This window comes from Crocodylus siamensis, chromosome 2 (genome assembly GCF_052110815.1).
Source record: "Crocodylus siamensis isolate JL-2025a chromosome 2, ASM5211081v1, whole genome shotgun sequence".
Taxonomy (NCBI): domain Eukaryota; kingdom Metazoa; phylum Chordata; order Crocodylia; family Crocodylidae; genus Crocodylus; species Crocodylus siamensis.
In genome coordinates, this window is record NC_143396.1 from 267,312,440 (window position 1) to 267,327,887 (window position 15,448).

The following is a 15,448-nucleotide window of genomic DNA, read 5'->3' on the forward strand; positions in this document are numbered from 1 at the left end:
GTGGAGCTGTGTATCGCCACTCCAGTGGCTGGGTGGTGGCTTTCTGCTCTTGGAACTTATGCTAATGAACCAAGTAAGTACGGGCAAGGCTTTCTGTGTTAGCGAGACTGTTCCCACTTTATCTGACATAACATTCACTGACAACGAAAATTAAAGCAAAGGATTCTGTTTTAACGTGATACAAGTGCAATATCTGTGTGCTAGGAAGTTTGCAAATCTTTTCTTAATTCTGAGCAGTCAGAAAAGGATTTCCTTTGCTGGCCTAATTTAAAAATACCTTTTTCTTCCCACATCTGACAACAGAGCTCCCTATGTCAATAGAGCTTTTCCAGCACCCACAGCTACTGACAGTAAGTTTGAGTACCAGTGTTTACTAGGAAAGAACTTTAAGCTCCATAACGACAAAAGAAGAAATACTTCATGTTATTTCATGTTTCAAAGTTCCTTTATTCAGTCACAGCAATCAGAACTTGTAGCTGAGTTAACTGTACTTCCATACTCATTGTTCATTAGGGTTCATTATTTTTCCAATGAAGAGTGTGCTGTTGGTAACTCTATCAAAAATCAGCATTAGGAAGGGGCTGTTGAATTCAATGGGTGGGGGAAGAGAGAGAGGCATAATTTCAACAGCTGTTGCTGCTGCTGCCTCAGAGCCTCTCTCATCAACATTCACCACGGCCTTATGCACAACCTGTGGGGAAATAAAGCACACCTTGCAGTTCTTGGCATAGTACAAGAGCTTACCATAGGTAATCCAAACACTTTTAAACCAGTGACATTCAGAAGATCTGTCCTGGGGGAATTGAGCAAAAGGAAGACAGAACTGAGAGAAGACCATGGGATGCACAGCTTATTGTCACATCAGCTGTGAACTGGGATGGATATGCACAGTGCTTTGCCCTGTGAAAGAGAGTCTCTCTCAAAGTAACTATTTCCATCCACAGAAAAATAGTCCCACTCCCTCATATCTCTGTAAGGATGGCTTTTAAAGGATCATGGGTGAAGCTGATCCATAACCAAAAGGACCAGCATAAGGCCTTAAACACCTCACATGTCCTTGAGGCCAATAAACAGAAGAGAGGTGCTGACTTTTCTTGTGCTGTGCTAACTTGTTTTTATTAGTCTCACACACAGAGAAATGGAGATCGCTGAATGGAAAAAAAAATGATTGGGGGGGGGAAGTAAGCATCAACTGTAAGTGTCCAATCCTAAGTCAAAAAAAGGTAGATGTTTATCTGAACTGCTTCCCCTAACCCTTTGATTTTTTTCTTCTTCCTGCTGGATTTAATTTTTCCTAGCCTCTTTTCTCCTTTGAGTTGTATTATTGTGGGAAGCAGGAAGCCACATCGCTCCTTACATGCAGTCTGTACCTCCTTTAAGATCACTGAGATGTCCCAGCTTGCCAGCTTTCCAGTGCTGCTTTTCTGGGGTAGGAAGATGAGAAGCAGGTTCCAAATATGTTTAGGAGCTTCTCTTGGGAATTAGGCTTTCTGGCCTCTCATTCTTCTTCAGGGGAATCCATTTATGCTCCAGAGAGTTCATGAATTTAATACTGGTTCATTAAAGGTTAAAGTACTAGTCTGCAAACCCATGTTCTTGTTAGGCTAAAGTCATCCCTGATGTAAATCTGGTGACCTGAAGAGGGTTGCATCCACATGAACCTGGCCCAGTGTGACTGCTAATTAAGGATGGTTCAAATTTGCTAACCATGAGCAGAAAGCAGTAGTTAGCTGTGTTAGTTGGAAGTCAGGCAGAAGCCAGGGTCAATTTGCACCTTATAGACTAACTAAATCAGATGTAGAAAATGAGTTTTTGTGATCCTGGGCTCATTTCTTCAGATGCTGTGAATAGACAAGCACAGAGTAGTGTATCCAAGTTGTTTCTGGAGAAGTGAGCTCGGGATCATGAAAGTTCATGCTCCACACCTCTTTTAATTAGCCTATAAGGTGCAAGCTGATTTACTAAATCAGGCAATGTTTTTACATGGCATTTGCACTTGAGTTTAAAATTCAAATGTTTTCTACTGGGATGTTAAAGAGACCCTCTGCTGCTGTATACTTACTTTGGAAACCTTGAAGTTGGGTGTCCCAGTAATTCCAGACAGGTCAGCGTTGTCAGTGAACACATCAGTAATCCCCATTTTCATGAGAAGTTTCTTTATTTGGTAAGTACCAGAGATGGAGAATTTGGGGATGTACAGATATGCTGAGCTGTAGAAAAAAACAACAAAGCAGAAGATTAAATATTTCATGCGGGTAAGAGCAAGGTAGACCAGCTTCTGTGACTGTTAAGAGAAAATCCCAGTGAACAGGCACTGTCCTTTATGTACAATACTCAATGTCACTCTGATTGCTAGTGCTTTCAAACACTGATGTAGATAATCCCTGCAGGGAAACAAAGGATGAGCACAACGGGTATCAATGTGAGCAAGAGAAGAGAGCAGACAGACAAGATGGGTATCATGGACAGGGAATAGGTGAGTGGAACCAGCAGCCTAGTGAACCACTTAGAGGGCAGCTGGATGAAGGCCAGGAGTAGATGGATTAGTCAGGCCAGGAAAGGCATAGAAGGGGCTGAAAGGCTGGGACAAGGCTAGGGAGCAGGGAAGTCCTGTAGTTGGACATGAAAGCAGGGGAAGCTGGTACTTTCTCAAAATTCAGTAGATTCAGAAGTGGCACCTATGAGCTGCAGTGCCTTCTAGTCAGGAGGTTGAGCCAGAGGGGAAGGCTAGCACCAACACCAACCATACGTGTATCACCCCAACATTGCTACTGGGGGTTCTGAAGTCAAGTTTGTCTGTAGAGGTACAATTTGGCAAATCCTCTGGAAGACTCTCATAGCAGAAATTGCATATCTTCCTTACCCAAGTGGGTCAACACTACTCTGATCACATTGGCCTCTGATCTGTCTGACTCGTGTCACTAGGCTATACTGCCTACTTGATCAATAGTGTCTAAGTCATTGGCAAGATTACACTGGCACTTTGAACTTGCTTGGTTTACTGTCAGTTGTAACAGCCTCCTTTCTTAAAAAAAAATCCCACGACAAAGAGGAAATTCATGCAATTTACCTGAAATTGCCCTTTAGTTCTAGCCCACCACCTCTCTCAATCTCTTTTTGATTCAGTTTTTAGTCAGGAGGCTTGTGCCAAAGCTGCATGTAATCCAGGAGACTTCTGAGTTCACCATGAAGAATTACAATGACTTTCTTTTTTGCAGTATCAAATTACTGGCTCATAACCAATTTGCTGCCCAATATCCCTGTATTCTTCTTAGCCCTTTATATTATTTCTCTGTCTTCACTGATTCCAATAACCTCTGCTGTCAGAGCTGCCTAGTTCAGCACCAGCAAATGATCCCTTGGAATATCAGCACACCAGATAAATGCTACCTGTGGTAATACTGATCTTTATTTCACTATAATGTATTCCTCCTCTCATCTTGAACTTGAGCCTGAGCCAGAGCCCGAGTAATAAGAAACTTCCTGTAACCTTTGCACCAGGACAATATTATTCTTTAGCAGTATACCTCAACTACTCTTCTTTAGCCAGTGTTCATTTGCTTTACACATTCATCTATTTGACTGTGCTCTGTTACAAACCATTTTGAACTCATTTATTAAGATGGCTGTAGCATGTATAAAATGCTTTACTAAATTGCAGCTAGTTTGTCAAATGCAATACTTAAATTTTACTAAATAAAGGTTGTGAAATGGTTGGTCAGTAACAGTGGGGAGCTTCAATGAATTAGGAACACATCAATCTGGCTTTATCTGCAATGCTGCTTTAACAGTGTTAGCATGTCTTCTCTCTCAAGCAGGTAGTAGCAATGAAATGCCCTTGCTGGTATCATTCCTAATGGTGGGAGCAAACAGAATTTCCTTGAACCATTATAGTGTCTCTCAAAAGCTCTCCTGCAGAGCAATAAACTTTGCAATGTAGGTACCAATTTAGGAGGAGTATTTAATCAGATTGTGAAAATGAGTAAGTAAAATATGATATGCGTATCACCTCCCCTCTGTCTTTCCTGTGAAACTGTCTAAATCAGAGTTTATTTAGAGAATAAGTTTCCTGGGGCTCTGCAGGCACATGACTGAATTTTTACTTTGTTTTACTTTTCTTCTCTAGGAAAGAGGCATGTGCCATTAATAGTAAACAAAGTACAAATCTGCCCTGAAAAGTAACTGTAACAATGGCTCTTTTCTTCCATCTGAGCTGGTCAGCTTAAATTTACTTTTTCTCCATGAGCCATAGTTGTCCTGCTAAATTAATTGAGAGGCTTGAGAGGGTCAGTTAGGTTCCATTCCAGCCTTCACACCATCAACTGACTGACTGAATATATGTCACTTGCAGAATTGTTACTGGTTGGGATGCATAAGTTAAAACTATCCCAATACAAATCTTGGAAGCCCAGGATAGATTTTGCAGGTTGGCATGTGTAAAAAAATAATGCATGGTGACACTGAGCAGCTCTGATTCAGTGTCACTGAGAGCTAGTAAAAACAGAACCCCTGCACTTCTGTTTACTAGGACTGTGTGGAACTTTGGTAGCCGGTTTGATTCGGAGGAGATCCGGCCAGATCCGGCAGCCAAATCTCTGAATCCAAATTGAATTGGGAGATGCATTAAAACCTCCGAATTGAACTGGAAGCCTCCAAATCAATTTGGGAAAGATTTGGCGCCAATTTGGAAATTAGTTCCTAGACTAAACAAGCAGCAGTCCTCGAGGATGCTGGACACAGCTGCCTCCAGCTGGTAAGTCTGTTGTGGTGGGTGGAGGGGAAAGGGAAGGGGTGTCAGGGGGCAGATCAATGCCCCCACAGTGAGGGAGGAATTGGGGCTGGGGCTGGGACAAACTGCCCAGCCAGGGCAAGGAGGCACGGGACTTGGGGAGAGGGGCTCCTGCCACAGTGCACCTCCGGTCCGGGAGGGCATAGGAGTGGGCATGTGCCCCCAGATCTGTGCAGGGTGGGCTGGGCCAGGCTGTGCTCTGGGAAGCTAGTCCCAGCTGCCCACTATCAGGCTGAGCTCTGTGGGGCTGATGGAGCCAGGGTTGCACTCCAGGTGGCCAGCCCCAGCCGCAGCCCAGAGCACAGCCCTAGCTCCACCCACCCTGCAGAGCGCAGTGGAGCAGGGGCTATGGGGGTGGGCTGCAGCCACCCTCAAATTCCCCAAAGCCCCTGCCATCAGCCCTGCCCCGATCCGGGTGCACGTGCCCACCCCCATGCGCTTGCCGCTGCTTGCCCAACCAGGCCGAAGCCGCGGCTTGTCCAGGAGGCGCTGGGAGGCTGGGTGAGCAGCAAGAGAGCATAGCCCCTACTCCCAGTGCCTTCCACCACTTGTCTGGAGTGCAGCCTGGCCCAGCCTGCCCCATGCAGATCCGGAGGCACACTCCTGCTCCTATGCCCTCTCCCAGACTGGTGGTGTGTGATGGCGCACGGAGGCGATAGTCTCCCTCTCCAAGTCCCATACCCCCCTGCCCCAGTTGGGGAGCTTGTCCCAGCCCCAATCCCTCCCTCACTGTGGGGGCACTGATCTGCTCCCCTCACACCCCTTCCATCCCCTCCCCTGTCCACCCACCACAACAAACTTACCAGCTGGAGGCAGCTGTATCCAGCCTCCTCAAGGACTGCTCCCTGTTTAGTTTATGGCTGAATCTCTGAATCGACGCTGAATCTTTGGATCCTAATCACCGAATCAAATTGGGACAGTGATTCAAATCACTGAATTGAATCACTGTCCCTCTGAATCAGTCGAATCCGAATTGAATACTTGCCACTTCACACAGGCCTACTGTTTACCAGTGCCATGTTTTGAACTGGCTATCTCTTATAATAAATTGTAAAAAAAATTACCTTAGAAAGAGTGACTCTGACCACCTAGACACTGTTTCTTTCACCAGAGCATCTTCCAACTGCTTCATTTTTCCTTTTTCAGGCAGAATAAAAAATGCTGTAGCACTTCCGTTGTAATGAAGTCTTAACACAGTGCAAGACAGATCATGATCAAAATGCATGTAAAACATGCCTGTTCTGTGCATCATAGGAACTTTAACTGTTGTTTCCTCATCTACAAAGAAGTCTCTTTCTCTAGTGAACTCTGACGCAAAAGGTTTCTTCCACTTTCCTTAAAGAAAAAAATAGAATGTAGGTGAAATTCTGTGAAAATAAGAAATTACTCATACAATCAGTATAATTTGTGCATCTCAGATATCGTGGTGTGTTTAGGTGAATACAGAAGCTCATTTATAATGGACTATTTGATTTACAACAAAACATTAATAATAGGCATTTATCTTTATAATGGTAGTTGGACACCCCAGAAATTTAGATGAAGTGCAATAAGCCTTAAAATGTCCTGCTGAGGTAAAGTAGTCATTTTAATTACATTTTTTTTTATAATTGGGGAAAGTGATGCACAGAGTGTCTAAGTCACTTACAGGTTTCATTAAAAATTAGTAGAAGACAGAAGCCGAACCCAGACCTCCTAACTCCTCATCCCTCTGTCCCTTAATCACAGAGTATTATTCCATTTATTACAGTAAAATCTCCAGGATGTAGAAAGACTTTTGTATAGTGGTAAAAATGCAACCCTTTTCATTTATTAGTACTGTAATTTGGAAGAAAGCAAAGTTTACCATGTTAAAGATTTTTGCTACTGCTAAAGTGGAAATAGTTTTGCCTGGTCATGAGCAAGTTTCATAGTCAACATCTGCTATGCTATTTATGTTCTAATACCAAATCAGTCATTTTCTTATTTCACCTGCCAGCAATGAATTCTTGCTGCTTTTATAAAATGCTGCTTCATATCTCTATCCTTGCATTTCTTTGCCTAACTTATGGGCATGTATGTGAATCTGTGCTTTCACACCAATAAATGCACAGGATTTTTTTTTCTTTAAATGATCAACTTTAGTAAAAGATAATTAAAGGCTATTTTGGCTCCCCTACTAAGGCACAAATTTTGCATTCAGACATACTTATATGCATTACATTTCCATTAATTTCAACAGTCAATATATAGTGCACTAATCTGGGAGCAAAAGCTGGCCTCGGTGGGTACCTATATACATGCTTCAATGTGTTCTAATTAGAATGCTGTAGCATTGATGCAGCGTCACGTGTATAAACCCCTACAGGTTTAAAAATGGTCTGTGGGGTGCTTTAACTAAAGCTTATCAAATGAGCTTTAGTTAAAACATCCCATGGCCATTTTCAAACATGCAGGGGCTTAATACGTTTGAAGCTGTGGTGTTTTAATTAGAGCAGCTCTCCAGGAACCACTGTAATTAAGATGCCCTCCCTTCCACCCCTGAGCACAAGTACAGGAATGCAATTTGCCAAAAACTCACAAATAAGCATGTTCTTCTGTGGAGTGGGTTGTAACTTGACCATAAATGGTCAACTTTTCTAAAATGGATATTCTCCTAGATTTTGGTACACTTTCTGCTTTATTTTGAATCTATTTGAGTAATATAGAGTTGAAATCCCCAGTCCATATTTGCCTTTTGCTCTGGAGAACTCACTGTAGATATACTTTATCGGTAAATGCAGTGTTTTATATATAAATCCCTTTAGCTAGATCATGGCCATACTGTTTGATCTGAAGTTTATTGAAGTTAACACTGGGGAGAGAGAGGGGGCTTTTCACTGACTGATGTCAATGTTCACTGGAACAGGCTCATAAAGTATATTAAAACTGCATTATTATAGATAAAAACATAATTGTGTAATGAAATCAATGTTACTTCCGTTGTAAAATTATGAATAGTAATACTGACAAAAATGCACAGGATCTTCAAAAAGCATTTGTCTGCAGAAAATCTTACTGGTGAAATTTATGCTGAGTTAGCCAATTGCCCGTCAAGAATGATGGGGGGGAGTGGGTGGGAATGGAGCCCTGGGACTCCCTGTCACTGCTGATGCCATGGTGCACCTGCTGCTTCCCTCCCTCTCCCCCCACCATGTCTGGCCCACTCGGGGGCGGGCGGAGTGGGTTTGGGGCTGACACAGGGGAGGGGTGTGGGGGAGGAGTGGGCCCTGATGGGGGGCAGAAGGCCTGCTCTTTCCCTCCCCCAGCCTCTGCCGCAGCCATGTTGGGCCAGGCCTGCTTCCTCCCCACCCCCCTGCTTGGGCCCAGGCCCCCCCCCCGCCCCCGTGTTGCCTACAAGGACCAGGGTGGGGGTGGGGGAATGAAGCCAGCCCTGCTGGCCTTGCCCCTCTCCTTCCGTCTGCTCTGTTGCTGCTGCTGCCTCCATGGCAGGGCAGCTCCCACGCCTCTGTCCTGTGTCCCCACCCTCATGGCAGCGGGCTGCCTTCTGTCAGAACACTTCTTTGCGCTCTGATTGGCTGTTTCTGTCAGCCAATCAGAGCGTGAATAAACTGTTACTGACAGACTTTTATAATATTAGCATTTTTAAACAGTAATTTTCAGTAACAGTAAAATTCCAAAATTCACTAACAGTAAAATTCCATAAATTAATATGAATTATTAGTTCCTTTCCTATGCAGCATGGTATCTATTGGATAAAGCTACAAAATATTCATGTTTTTCAAACTTACTGTAGTATGACAGCAAAGGTACAGTCAACTATTGGAGGTACATACTGGCTTTTCTTTTGCCTCCGTACAGAGCCTAGGACAAGGAGGTGAACCTCCATGACCAGGGCACCTAAACTCTATTGTAAATACTAATATTTCTAGAATTTAGTTGTAATGATACATATTGAATTATAATGTGGCTATTGTAATGATTTTGAGAACTTTTCAGATCCTCCCCTCATTCATTGAGCTTTCAAGTCCTCAAAACCTTCCTCAGCTGCTACAGCACATGGATAAACTAATGTATGTAACTTTCATATTACTCTATCAGAATAAGATATAGAACAACAAGTGCATAGTACGGTGCTTAGGAAGGAACAACAAAATACAGTAGGCTGCACTACTGCAGAAAAGGACCATTATAGTCTAATGGACTGTACATTGAGAAGGATTTTTGGTTAAAAACATAGGGCACCGGCAGATGTGAGAAAAAAATAAAATGTGCTTTACCAGAAGAAGCAGCGCTTTAGTTCAGTCCGGCTCCACAGTGCCTGTATGGATTGTGTGCTTCAGTGGTGCTTTTATCTAATAGCTAATTGAATCAGCTATTAAAGTGCCAAAGAAGCCCTGCTGAAGCATCCAATCTATACAGACATTGGGTGAGCCAGATCTAACAAATGCATTGTCTCTTCTGGGCATGTATTGGCTTGGCACAGGGGCATACAGAGTTTAAAGTAAAGCACAGTTTTTGTTTGTTTGTTTGTTTTTTGCATCTGTAAGCAGCCACAATAGCAAACAGATATAACAACAACTGTGTTGCATCCAAATCACAAGAAGCAATTTTTTTCCATTCTCTTCAGCACTGATGAGGTCTAACCTGGAATGCTGTGTCCTGTTTGAGGCTCTTCACTTCAAGAAAGAAGTGCAAAAAATTGAAAAGAGTCCAGAGGACAGCAACCAAAATGATTAGTGGTCTAGGAAAAATGATTCATAAAGAAAGGTTGGAAGAACTGGGATTATTTAGTCTGGAGAATGAAAAAGTAAGGGGGGATTTGACAGCAGTCTTGAAATTATTACATTGTGAAATCTCCATTCTTTAAAGTTTTTAAGTGCAGGTTACACAAATATTTGTGTGGGATGGTTTAGCCAGAAATTATCAGCTATGAGCAGGGAGTTGGGCAAGATGATTTCCACAGGTCTGTTCCAGTTCTATTTACCTAAATTCCATGGTAAAAGAGACTTAAGGAGCCTCAGGTAAATTAGTCCAGCCTTAAATCATGCAACTTTTTAAAGAAGCAGATAAGTAGGATAAGCATTCCTGGATTCTTACACCAAAAATGAAGAGGATGGTGGTGTATGATTTGGTTATTACTGCACTCTCAAAAGTGGGATTTCATTCCAGATGAATTATGCGTTTTGAGCAGCGACATGGACCTCCATGTGCATTCAAAATAAAGGAAGATACTGGTTGTCTGTTTGGCTGATGGAATATGCTCTTTGTTGTATTAGAGTAGGCAATCTTCACAACTTTTTGAACAGACAGGCAATTATTTTTTTGGTTTTAAAAAAATTATTTCTGCATCAACAAGAACTTATTTTAGATCACAGTGGAATAATTTGATGAGATAACTGTTAAGCTAGATCAGTTTACAAGGTCAATAGGTCAGGATTAATAATATTGTTTTGTATATTATAAATTATATATAATACATATCATATTATAAGTAATATCAGGACAATAGACCAAGATAAAAAACAAACTGGATTTTCCTTGTCTTCGATTCTAAGATCCAGATCACAACCAGTTATCTGAACCTTACATTTTAAATAAACATCTGTTTGTATAGCATAACTTACCTTTAAAGTAAATAAAGCTAATCAGAACCATTGCAGTTTCTGGATCAAGGTTCTTGACCATGTCAACAATTTTCCCATGTGTTTTCTTCTCAACGTAAGTATTAATCTGTTTCTCAGCCTCTGTGGAGTCCTTGAAGTTGGCAGTAAAAGCTTCTGCATCATACAAGTTTTTGATACCTTCTAAAAACTCCTGTAGTGGTTTCAGCTTTTCTCTGAGAAATATGGCGTTTCCCATATTGAGCTGGAGCTGACTGTCAGGATTGTTCAACATGTAGATGAGATGCTGAAAACCTTCATGTATCTCTCTCTCCTCAATTTCTGTCAGGTTGAAGGCGAGACCTTCCAGAATTTGTGTCTGAGTGGTTGATCTAGCAGCATATGCCAGCATTGCAAAGGCAGTGGAGATACTCACAGGAGAGAAAAAAATGTTCTTATTAGGTTCTTCTAATGTAATCTCCTTGTACAATCTAAATGCGAAGTCAGCATTGTTAGGAACTAATTTGAGACAGGCCATGGCTTCACCTTCATGTTTTGAATCGTGTTCAGTAGAATTTGCATCATGATTATCATGTCCATCCTCATGACTACAGTGAGCAACACTGTGGAGCCCGGCAAGCAGCACACATAGGTAGAAGTCTGGCTTCATCTTCCTTTAGAACTATTCTGAGGGGAGAAAAAAATCTGTTACCAAGTGTTTTTAAACAGAGTAGTGAAAATTCATCTCTCATCTCTATGGAAAGGGAGATCTTGTCATTTGTTTATGTGCCCCAACTCTTACAAGTGTTCTTATTTCTCCCCTGCAAGTCTCCTGTGTATTCTCAGCTTCCTGCTTCCACCTAACTCTTTAACTGAGAGAGATATTGCCAAAGAAACAAAGCAGGTTATTCAGGATTGTATTTATCAAATTCTGGCCAAAGAACACCAAGAGGATGCAATGGATGCCACTTTATTCAGTATGGACACAGAGCCCAGTCTGAATGGTGGCAGTTCTGCTGGAACTGGAGATGGTTTCTAACATTAAAGCATTATTCAAAACAGGAGGGTCCCAGGTGCAAGTGTGCTAGACAATTTGAGAGTCAAAATAAAAGCCTTTGAGGGGAGTCTGGAGTGGATTCACTAAAATGAATACAGGAAGGTGCAAATTGAAACTCCAGGTGTAGATTGAAACTTTGGCATAAAATTTCCATCATCCACGTGTTCGTGTTTTTGTGGAACTTGGGGTTAACCTTCCACTGAAGATTTTGATTTTCTCTGAAAAATGAAATATTTTATGCAATGCAAATATTTCAGCTAAACATTGATATATTTCAATTGGAATAGCCCTCTGATATGGGATGTGTAGGTCAGTTTCTCCATGTCTTATGAGCACAGCTCTCCATATCTCCCATAACAAATACCTTCTCTCCCTAGGATGGGGGGAAGCACAGTTCATCATAAAAGAGATAGTAGGAACAAGAGTGGAGAACAGAGCATGAAGCTTTCAAAATACAATTTGCACATGGCACTGCATGAGCATTTCCAAATCTCAGTATCTAAGTTTTTGACAGAAATATTTAGGCTTCTGTACAGAATGTTATGTTTTATATTCCACAGGAAATTTCCTCAGGAAAAAATGGTACTTGTCACTTCTTATTCTTTTCAGCACTGTGTCTTGGAGAGAGAGTTGATTATATAGCAGCTGATGTTCCTGGGCAATCTTCCTACCCCCGCAAATAGAGTAAGTTAAAATGGGATGAATTTAATTGTATTGTGAAATTAATTCTTAAGGACTGTTGATTGGTGCAAGCTTCACCTCAGAGGTTAGTGATTGTGTCATGTGTCTGGCTTTGTCAGACACTTTCAAGTATTAGGGGGTTTTTGTGCTCCTTTAATTTTGCAGTTATTTAAAATGAAGTTTAGGCTTTCCTCTAAATGTGTAGGTTTCAGGCATTTGGACTTATTGCTAGAATTAGAAAAAGATATTTGAGCATAATGACTTCTACTTAGACTATAAATTACCTGTTCGATATCATAGACCTAATGGTGCTGCAAGAACTACCAGCTCTGATTCTCCATTAGTTTGACATGAAACAAGTATGTGGAGGTAGTGGCAAAAGTGAATTTAAATTTCAGTTAGCAAAAAAATAATTAAAATATTATAGTTTCCCCCATAAAGGAACGTTAGCTTCCAAGCAAATATTTCAGTTGCATCAACTTACTGCATTCAGGTGTATGATTTGAAAGCTACATGGGCTATTTATTTTTGGTATAAAATCTTTATCTTGTAAACTTTCAGAGCCCTTTTCCCTAGTAAGGCTGGGAATCATTGCTCTGTGCTTGCTGTGGCTGCCATACTTGTCTAGCCATTTGCCAGATGAGATGATTATAAATAACGAAAGACACTATTTAAACAAGAATGTTTTATAAAGTACACAGATTTCATGAGTTAAGGTTTTTCTGACCAAAGAATCTTGCTTGTATATTACAAAAATTCAAATGCAATGAAGCTGACACCACTTTGGTAACACCCTGTTTTACAAAGCTAATTTAAATAATCCCTATTTTCTGACCTCATAAGACCACGTCCTTCAAAGCATGACATTATGCTAAGGTGCCTAGTTTGGATTAGACAGTGACATAGGAGTGAGAGTCAGGAGCTGCTTAGTTCTGATTCTAAGTATGCACTGCCTGGCTGTGTGACCCTGGGGGAATCAATCACATCACACCTCTGCTTTATTTTCCCACTAATTAAATGCTAATCATTGACAACATGCTGGTGGTTTTGCCAAGTAGTTCTTCCTATAGAAACAAGAAAACAGCACAAGAACATGGTGATATTTGGAGGAAAGAGGTTCGTTGGACATTTTATTTTTAATACATGCAGTGCTGTCTTTGTGACACCCTTTGTGGTGGTGTCTCCAGTCAGAAGGGCAGTCTGTACTTTCCCAGTCAAAAAACTCTAGGGCAAGCTGAGGCCACCTTACTAAAATCCCACTAGCAAACCAACAGGAGGACAGGGATAAATTTATCATTCTTAAAGAAGTGACTGCTTTCCTGGATAATGCCAATTACTCCACAGGCTAGAGATAACAGTTCTTATTGCAGCTCATAAACACATTTCTGAACACAACCTTCAGACTAGTGTTTTCGGTGCCTGTTTGTAAAGCTGTATATGGTAATGGATAAACCTTGCATCATTTACAAGTTCTTCCCATCTGAAATGATACAAGGTGAAAGCTTGAAAGATTTGAGGGTGAGCACAATGCAAAAATGCTCCCTGAAAATACACAAGCTTGTTCACCAGATGGTGCTGCTTCCCCTCTTGATACAGAGTTTCAAGAAAAATATCACAAAAACCCGTTGCTCTTACATTTCCTGGACTGTTTCAGCTACAATACTCAAACCCTATTAGTTCCAAGAAATTGTTTGCAAGTGAAGGAAAGAAATGACAAGGTTCTCCAATTCTGGAATGCTCTATTCTGAGAAGACATGGACCTTGGGACCCAGGATGAAATTCTGGCCCCACTGAAATCAAGTGGAAAATTTATTATTGATTTTAACAGGGCCTGAGATTTCCCCTGATGATTAACACGGGTATACTCGAGACATTTATGTGGGAAAACTTGTTAAATAAACTGACACCATGTAATAATACTTGTCTCCTTGTTATGAACATTACTTGGTTACTGCTTTATGGTACTTTAAACATAAAAAAGCTCTATGTGAATATTACATGTCTACGTGAATGCCATCTGTGAATATTATCTATCTGAAATTAAATATTATTATTATGTCTTTAGAAAAGGTTGGTGAAGACATATTTCACTGCAGAAAGAGGAAAAAAAACACCACCAAAGAATGAAATCAGGGAATGGAATTAATTGCATGCAATACAGATATTCTATATTCGAAGTCCCCATTGAAGAATGTCTACTTACGGCAGACTCCAAGGTTCCACTATGTTAACCATGACTGGCCTTCACTTTGCTCTGCTATTTATACCATTAAAAAGCATTATGAAAGCAGTGTGTCCTCTAGAAAACATTAACTAGGTCATTTAATATTTTGACTTGAGGGATGATGCAGAGCAAACAGTGATAACACTAATTATTCTGGGTACCTGGCTTTGCTGCATATGCATGCTCTAAGGTAGATTTGCCCATACCTACTTCCATTTCCAAGGATTTCTATAATCACGGTCATAAATAGGAGGCCTCTGGCTTTGCAAATATTTACATATGTCAATAAATTTGCTTATGTCAATATTCCCATCAGGTTCAATGGAAGGACTCAAATGAGAAAAAAATCTCTCTCTGTAATAGATAGGATCCTAAAGAAAAAAGCCTAAGCAAGCCAGAGCTCCTATTATCTTGGATGAACAATGCTTGTTTTCCTTTCACTAAACTTATATTTCTAGTTCAGTGCATGGATCTTAAGTAGGGGTGGGCAAAATGCTGGACCTGGCTTATTGCCAGTCTCCATTTCTTGGCAGCCTCTGCAGTGATGGCTCCTTTGGTTCCCAGTGCTGGACCCAGCCTCACTGCCCGGGCACCCCAACCTATCTGCCTGCATCCACTGCTGGACACAGGACCTATGCAGGCAGGGCACACAACTGGGCAGCCAAGATGGGGCCATGGCCAAGAGCAAGACGGGTGGGTGGGGCTGGGGAGACCCTGGGAGTTTGGGGCAGTGACAGTGTGGGTTCCATGGGCAGGGGTGTACAGGGAGTGGATTGCGATGCTACCCTAGCCCAATCCCTGTGCTGTCACTGCCCTAAGATCACAGCCTTAGGCCAGGAGCGGGTCCTTGCCCAACTATGTGTCCATCACCCAGCCAGTCTCCATGGAAACTCCGGGATCGTGAGACCGTGACTGCATGGGGCTAGGGCTAGGCCTGAACCCTGGTTCTACAGGCAGGGTAATACAGGAAGTGCATCACAACTCTGCCTTTTACAGCCCTGTGATCCTGGTGTTTCCATGGAAACCAGTCAGGAGCTACATGGGCAGGATGCTGCTCTGGGGCCAGGGGTGGGATATTGGGGTGTTGACAGCATAGGGCTGGGGCTGAGCCATGA

General features: G+C 41.8%; 1 protein-coding gene across 1 annotated transcript; it reads right to left on the reverse strand.

Moving 5' to 3' along the window:
* Positions 1-423: 423 nt before the first annotated feature.
* LOC149872154 (alpha-1-antitrypsin-like) lies at positions 424-14,377 on the reverse strand. The gene is made up of 5 exons (XM_090034997.1): positions 14,313-14,377; positions 10,396-11,058; positions 5,854-6,124; positions 2,063-2,210; positions 424-691 (listed from the first exon to the last, which is right to left on the reverse strand). The coding sequence occupies exons 2-5, from the start codon at positions 11,039-11,041 to the stop codon at positions 500-502; spliced, it is 1,257 nt and encodes a 418-aa protein (XP_089891123.1). The 5' UTR covers positions 11,042-11,058; positions 14,313-14,377; the 3' UTR covers positions 424-499.
* Between the last annotated feature and the right edge of the window lie 1,071 nt (positions 14,378-15,448).